Source organism: Pteropus alecto, unplaced genomic scaffold, assembly GCF_000325575.1.
Source record: "Pteropus alecto unplaced genomic scaffold, ASM32557v1 scaffold761, whole genome shotgun sequence".
NCBI classification, from domain to species: Eukaryota; Metazoa; Chordata; class Mammalia; order Chiroptera; family Pteropodidae; genus Pteropus; species Pteropus alecto.
The window spans coordinates 613176-620892 of NW_006431558.1; the positions used below are offsets into that span (position 1 = coordinate 613176).

General features: G+C 52.6%; 2 protein-coding genes across 6 annotated transcripts in view; one reads left to right on the plus strand and one right to left on the minus strand.

Annotated features, from left to right (window-relative positions):
- The window catches only part of TMED1 (transmembrane p24 trafficking protein 1), a 9938-nt gene extending 8937 nt beyond the window's left edge, over positions 1-1001 (plus strand). Inside the window, exons 5-6 of one of the 2 annotated variants that reach the window (XM_025040129.1) lie at positions 516-718; positions 941-1001. In XM_025040129.1, coding sequence (XP_024895897.1) covers positions 516-718; positions 941-986 — 249 coding nt within the window. In that variant the 3' untranslated portion in view covers positions 987-1001. The remainder of the gene's footprint in view (positions 1-515; positions 719-940) is intronic. The other variant, XM_025040134.1, reaches the window with a different exon arrangement.
- Positions 1-7717, minus strand: part of DNM2 (dynamin 2) — an 88841-nt gene that overhangs the window by 5258 nt on the left and 75866 nt on the right. For all 4 annotated transcript variants that reach the window (XM_006905866.3, XM_006905863.3, XM_006905865.3 and 1 more), the window contains 5 exons: positions 5691-5800; positions 4481-4592; positions 3793-3957; positions 1267-1499; positions 3-251 (listed from right to left, as the gene is read on the minus strand). In XM_006905866.3, the coding sequence (XP_006905928.1) occupies positions 3-251; positions 1267-1499; positions 3793-3957; positions 4481-4592; positions 5691-5800 (869 nt within the window). The remainder of the gene's footprint in view (positions 1-2; positions 252-1266; positions 1500-3792; positions 3958-4480; positions 4593-5690; positions 5801-7717) is intronic.

The following is a 7717-nucleotide window of genomic DNA, read 5'->3' on the forward strand; positions in this document are numbered from 1 at the left end:
TGGGCACTCCAGGGGGGATGCCAGGTGGAATCCGAATGGGCCGAGATGGGATCTGAGGCGGGGCCGAGAAGGGGTCATTATTGGCAAACACACTCTGGGGTCCGGGCCGGGATGGGATGGGGGGCGCTGAGAAGGAGGCTGCTGCCCCCACCGGCACGGGCATCAAGGGAGGCCCAGGGGTGGGGCCCCTTACTGCTGGGGGCCGGCCTGGCGGGTGCACACTGGACATGGGTCGGCGCTGCGGAGTGGGGCTGTGAAAGAAGGAGAGGGTGTGAGTTGGAGACGGCAGGCAGGAGCACTGGCCATGCCAGTGTGGCCGCAGAAGCCTGAGATGGGGTGGCACCAGCTACCACCCAGGGAGATGGGGTTGAGCACCTAGTCCTGGGCAAAGCCAGGGCAATGCACCGGAATCCTCCACCCATCCTCCAGACCGGCTTGGAGATGGCTGTCCTCCCACTCAAAACCTGTCCTTGGCCACCAAGGGCTCCTGCTTCCCTCTGACCTCACTCCCACAGGCATTGCCCTCTCACTGGCCCCTCTCGGACCTCCTCACCTCTGTGCCTCCAGTCGAAGATCCTACTGGAGCCCAGCCTCGCCTTCTAAATCAAGTCCAAATGCCTCCGGAGACCACAAGTCCCTGCCCCAGGTGTCCCACAGACTCTCCACCGGGCCCGAGCACCCACTGCTCCCTAGGCTGGATGCTGTGTTCTCTCCCTGAGTAAGTCCATGGCCCCCTGCGGCCTCAGTGGGGCTGACAACTTCTGTGAGACATCCCTGACCTACCCTCACTCCTCCCACCAAGTGCCCACCCTTCCACTGGCTAGGAGTCCCTGCCTGATGCTCTGAATTGTCCACGCCACGGTTTCACTTCTGTCCAACAGCTCTGGAGCAGTCAGCGGGGAGGGGATGGACTGGTTATGCCCTGTGTTTGCCCCTCCAGATCTTCCCCCACCTGCCATCATTCTAGGCTGTGCTCTGTGCCCTAGGAGGCCAACTCCCATGGCTGGCGTCGCCCAGGCCCTCCTGCCCTCTCTGGCTTCCATTTGGGCTGAAGCAATAGAAGACACCAGGAGACAGGCAGGACTTTAACCCTTCTCTCTCCCAGTCCCTTTGCTCCCACTGTGACGAGCCCTGAGTGCTGTGCCTTCCGGGTTGGGCCCCTTCACCCTGCCCACCCATGGGTTGTACCCTGATAGACACACGGGGGGAGCTGGGAGCCTGTAGGCAGCAGCCTCTGCAACACGTGGGTGACCAGGCCTCTCGGACCTGTGGCTGCTGGTGTTCTGGAGCCAGGTGTCATCAACAGGTGGGGGCACGGGCGTGGACACGGTGCTGGTGCTGATGTCCCCAATGATGTTGAGTGCCTCCTTAAGCGCATGGTACATGCGCAGCATGTCATCACGACGCTGGGCCTGGTCGGCTGACTCCTCCATGAGGCTGCTCTGGTCCGCTGATGAGTACAGGTAGGCCAGCAGCTCGTGGTGGATGAAGGCCTTCGTCTGGGGGTAAGGGTCGGAGAAGTCAGAGCTTCCCATCACACCGACCGTGAACTCAGCTGACCATTACGACTGGCTGGAAAAGCATCCACCACACTAGACAGGGTTTTCTTTGTCTTTATCGTAGAACACATAAGATGTTTAAAGGGCAGATGAGCTTTCCACCCAGCTGTCTTCTAAATCCCTCAGGGACACTTTTAACTGTTCTTCCAACCCATTTCAGGAGGTGCTTATTAAACTCATTCCTAGAATCTGATCTCTTTTATTGCTATCTTTTCCACTATTATATTATCTTCCAACTTGCTTTTGTTCAAAAACTACAGCAGGTCCTCCAATAACACTGTTTAGCTCAATGTCATTTAGTTCAATGTTGTTTAGTTATATCATTGATGCAATGTCGTAGCAACCTCTTATTTATTTATATCAATTATCCTATGGTATTTGTTTATTTAAGAATAGTTGGTATACAATATTACATTAGTTATATTAGTTTTAGGTGTATATCAGTTAGCCTATGGTAAATTGGTTTTGTTATACCTCATTTTGCTTAAAGTTGCAGAACCTACTGATGACATTAAGTGAGGACTTACTGTACTAGTTTCTATTCATTAATTTTATACTTTGTTCCCGAATCATCCTACAAGATACAGTAGCTTTTCAGTTACTGTTCTTGGAATTTCTAGGTACATGTGTTCATGTGTACAGGAGCTTCAACAAACAGGAACAATTTTTCCCATTCTTTTTCAATGTTCACACCTCAAAATCATTTTTCTTGTGCAACCGCACTGGCTAGTAACTCTACAAGAAAGTTAAATGAAAGTGGAAATAACCAACTTGCTCCTTATTTTAGAGGCGATGCTTCCGGAGTATTCCCATTAAGGCCAAGAGTGGCTTGAGACTGAAATACATAGATTTAGTGGATATGTGATACTTCGTAACAGAAGACTCCTATAAACTGTCTATATTAGAAATTTTCTCAAACTTTCAACATCTGAAAAGATGACCACGTTTGATTTTTTTTAACTTGCCAACTATGTAAATGCATCAGCTATTCAAACACTTAAATTCTGAAAACCTGGTAACAGGAAAAATATAACCTAAAGGTACAAAAAGGTGCCGCAGAAACTCCTTCGTCCACTCTGGCCTCCTTAGCCCCCGAGTTCCCCTATTAGGAAACAACTGCTCTCACCGGGTTCTTGTACAAACTTCCAGAGGTTTCTATGCATATATAATATATATGTATTTCTCCTCCCTTTTTACACAAATGGAACCTTACACAAAAAAAGCCTTCCTGTATATTCTGTTATTATACTCCAGATATTTTGCACTTAATAATGAAAATTATTATAAATGTGGAGATAGTCCTCATTCTTTTTTCTGGCAATAGAATGAATGTTTATTAAATGGAGTCTATTAAATGGAGATTTCCCATCTGTGATCACTACAAAACAATACCAAAAAGAATAACAATGTATATGCTCAACTGGCACATCGGCAAAAGTCTGTGGAAGAAATTCCTTCAATGAGAACTACAGGATTAAAATTTCAGAGCTGGATAACCATTTATATCATAAATCTCACATGCACGTGAAGAATATACCATGGCACCCAAGAAACTGAACACTGGTCACCACTGAGGAGGAGACTGTGAAGAATGCAGCCAAAGGGAAGGGACTTTGGATTTTCATTTTAGATTGTTGTAGAGTCTTTATAGTCACAAATCCAACCTGGTCTGTAGAGCTTCCTGCAGAGCTGAAGGCCTGAAGTACGAACCCCTGAACCCTCCCTGCAGCTGGAGTGGGAGACATCAGTATAGCTGCATTTTACCAAAGAGAAGCCTGAAGCCCTGAGAGGCTTGCGAGTCCTGGGGCAGGCAGCTAATGCCCAGGGGTAGAGGTGGGCTGCCAACACCGGGCCACAGCTGGGAGTGGGCTCAGTCTGGCTTTGAATCTCGCCTCCCACTCTTCTGACATCTCTGGGCCTCTGTTTTCCTGTCTATAAAATGGGGATGATAGCAGTCCCTCTCTCTCCTAGAGTTATTGTAAGACTAATGAAATTAATTTAGAGAAAGCATACCTGTGTGTGTTAGCTTCAATTACCTGATAAATGGGAGTGTGAGCCCTGTGTGGCCTGCACTTTCCAATTTCCCAAGAAAGGCTGGGAATCCTGATTTTGGTATTTAAAAGGTGGTGACTCACTCTAGTTGTTGATTTTATACAGTGCTCAGGCCAAATCTGGCTGGGGCCGCCCCTGGCCCCTCCCCATGACTGGTGGCCCTGGAGGGCCAGGCACTCACGTTATTGATCATGAGGTGCATGATGGTCTTTGGCATGAGGTCACGGATGGACTTGTTGATGATGGCCACATAGGAGTCTACCAGGTTGCGAATGGTCTCCACCTGGCGCTCCAGCTGTGGGTCCATGGAGAAGGTATTCTCTTGTGCTCCATCCTCGTTTTCTGCCTGCAAGGGTTGGGAAGGGAGGCAGTGAGGGGTGACTTCAGCCTAAAGTGGGCGTGGGAAAGCCCCCCTTGTCTGAGAATTGCTTGCCCTGGACCACCCACAACCGACCCTCCAGGGCTGACCCCTGATGCCCACATCGGAACCATGTGGCCCTGCCTGCCCCTGGCCTGAGCTGCCCAGATGGGGTGACCATGGCCCAAAGTGGACTAGAGCCTCTCACTTGGAAAGTGGAACATGTTAATTTGGGGGCCAAGTGTAGCCATGTTCACTCTGCCTCATGAACAGAAGGAAGGACAAAGCAGACAAGATCCCAGTTCCTATGCGTCCCTGTCTGGGCCTTGATGACAACTGCCCCCACCTTTGTTTTGTTTGCTCAAGGGTATGGGCTACGTGCCTTCAGAGAGTTGTAGCAAATATAGCCTGGAAATGACCCATCCTATGAGACCCCAGCCCCCTTCCTCTCCCAGACAGTGTGAACTCAGCCGAAGGTACGCCGGCCAGGAAGGGCAGGGCGGTTCCTCACCTGGTCTTTCTCGGGGTAGACACCAGCTCGGAGGAACGAGGCCTTCCAGCTGTCCACATCCTCCTGTGAGTCACAGGCCAGCTCGATCTGCCGCAAGTCTTTGTAGACGTTCCTTCAGTGGAGGGAGGGAGAGGCACGTGCTTGACCCTGACTGTGGGCCTGGTTTGGGTATAGTGAGCTCTGGGTCTCTCTAAGTGACTGGGACTTGACCCAGACTCTCATGAGGCACCAGGACAGTAGCAGTACCTGTACCCTATCCTGTCCTATAGGGCAGGCATGGCTGAGATGGCCAAGCTGCCCTAAAGCCCTTTCATGAGATTTGGATGTGGGGTTAGGCATGGCTCTGTGAGAGCTGTGGCCAACTGGTAGTCAGGGAGTGGCTGCCCTGAGAGACTTCTGGAAGGAGTTATGAAGGGAGGGGCATGCCTTCGATGCTCTTCCTCCTCTTCCCTGCTGCCTGGAACATCATCAGAATGGCTGGAGTTTGGACAGCCATCCTGGACAAAAAGGAGGAAGGCTGAAGAATCAGGAGGGCCTGGGCCCGCAGAGCTGCCCCACCTTCCCCAGCTGGTAAAGTCTGAACTTAACTTATATATAAACCCACAACTTCTATCCCATTTCCGCTATTATTCTTCTGGGTTTTCTGAACTCCTAAGTGATATACCAGGTAACGTCTTTACGCCCCCTACACAGGGGTCACAGGGCCAGGGAGGTGGGACAGCTGTCTGGTGTCACACAGCCAGGAAGAGCTTCCCAATAGGCCTGAGCCCCCTAGGGCTTCTTGGGCAGGGGAGAGGGAGATGAGCCTAAAAGAACTGTGAAGGTTTTTGGAGCCAGCTGATGGCCAAAGCAGGTCTCAGAGCTTTAGGCCAGTCCAGAACAAAGCAGGACAGAACTTTCCTTACACAAAACAGGAGGCTCAGCTGAAACTGGTGGCGCAGACGGGGATGCCAGTGAACACCCGAGTTGGGTCCATCCCTCCTCTGCTTAGAACCCTCCATGGCTCCCGCATCATTTCATCCCATTCCCTGCCCAGAGAGGTTTTCCGCGACCATCCATCAGAAGCACCCACGGCATTTTTGTTTCTTGCCTGACTCCCTTTCTGGAATGTGAAACTCCAAGGCAGGGCTGTACACCAGTGCTCAGTGGATGCTGCTGAATGACTGAAGGAGGCCACCAGTCTCCACCCTGGGACCCTATGGCCCCTCACCTCTGTTCCGTGTTGAAGATGGCGAAGACGTGCTTGTTAGACATGAAGCCCTTTTCCACGTCGCGGATTTTGAGGTTGTCCAGGGGCAGCATGTACTTCTTCTCTTTCTCCTGAAGGCGGAAGGGAAGGGGTCACCTGAGCTGTTTAACTGAGGACCTGAGGATGTCCCAGGCTGGACTCCATCATGAGGATCACCACCAACACGTGATGCTTCCCATATCGGTCATTTTAGATTAACTCATCTGCCACTGCCACTCCCTTGCTAACCCTGCCACAGCCATGCCAGACCCCTTGATGCTTCCTAAACACCCTAGGCAAGCTCCCTGCTCCTTGGGGCCTTTGCACATCTGAGACCGCTGCCTGGAACGCTCATCCCCCCAATGCCTTTGTGGCTCCTTACTTGCCTCCTTCAGGTCTTTGTGCAGAGGCGACCCTCCTGGCAACGCCTGCCCTGACCCCACACCCATTTCTCCCCTCGGTGCTAAGCCTCATAACATACTTTGCTTATATACCTAGCTTGCCATCTGTCACTTGGACTGAACTCATCCGTTCCTCAAAGGCAGGGTCTCCTGTCTATTTTTGTCACTGCTGACACACAATGGATGCTCAAAACTGACCAACTCTGAATCCAACCAATTCTCCCCTCCTGGCTGAGGGAATGAAAGCGTTAACTCGGCTACAGCCTTATGACAAGCCTAAGGCACAGAGCGGGACAGGCAGGAGGGCACGAGTGGAATTGGAAAGCAAGGTCCCACCAAACCGATGCTGGAGCCCCAAAGCCACATAAGTGTCACTCGCTTCCTAAGGGCAGCCTGTTCAGGAAGTACCAAGCGAGGGCCAGGCATAGCAGTCCTGATGGCTTCTGGGGAAGCAGCTCGGGGAAGACACATCCCTTGGCCAAAGGCATGGGCCTGGCAAGTCACATTCCAAAGTCCAATGTCCACCCCCTTGTTGTCGGCTAAGCACCTACTGTGTGCCCAGCACAGAGCTGGTGCGTCACTGTCAGTCTTCATAGTAGACGCAACTTGAGATCTGCCCCCTCACTCAGCAGTCCACTTCTTTTCACGTATCTTGACCCTATCTGCAGGAAGGCCCCAGAGAGAAGCCCAACATGGCTGCTGCTTCCAAATTCAAGGTGATGGAGGGAAGGAGGCTGGGTGCTCCCTGGCTGGTGGGGCCTGGCTTGGAGTAGGCAGGGAGGCAGGAGCGAGTGGCAGGCGTGGTGCGTGAACTCAGTCCTTTAGCACTGGGAGCTCAGCGAGCTCTGCCCCTCCCCGACCACGTGCCCTTGGGCAAGTCACTTCCCCTCTGCCTCAGCATCTGTCAAAGGTGCACAAGAGTCTTGCTCTCCTGGTTTGAGGTTAGGATTGACACAATGTGTGAAAGTACTGAGCACACGCCAACCCCTAAGCTGGCGCATACAAGGCACCAGGGATTTTCTTTTGTCTGTGTGCCTCTTACTCTCATGGCCCCAGGGCCAGCCTACCAGGCTTGGGCAGGGAAAAAGCAGGACAGAGTGCTCCTCTGGGCCGAGCCATGGTGAGGCAGGAAGAGGAGCCTGGTGGCCTGAGATGGAAGCACCACCCCCTCAGGCTGAAGACCTGGGAGGTGGGTAGCGAAGAAATGGTGTCCCAGACAAGGCCTGGAGTCCTCCAACCTCTCAGGGAAGTTTTGGGGGCTTTAGAAGGGGCCGGGGTGGGAGTTCCCTGACTGGAAGTCTGTAGAAGGCCCTTCACTGCCCCACCCTGCCATGTCATGAGGCAGGAAGCTTCCAGTCAGCTGGCCAGGCCAAGTAACTGAGTCACAGTCCTTTCGGACCCTGAGCAAGACGCTACATCTGGAACTGTTTACAGTGTGATTCCGCCCAGAGCACAGCGGCTCCCTTCCTGAGGCTGCCAGCGTGCACACACACACGCACGCGCGCACACACAGGCATGCGTGTGCCCGCCCCCACCCAGACCCCCAAGGAGACCGTCTCCTGCGTGCAGAGGCCATGGAACCAAACCCTCCCTCCCGCCCACCCCCTC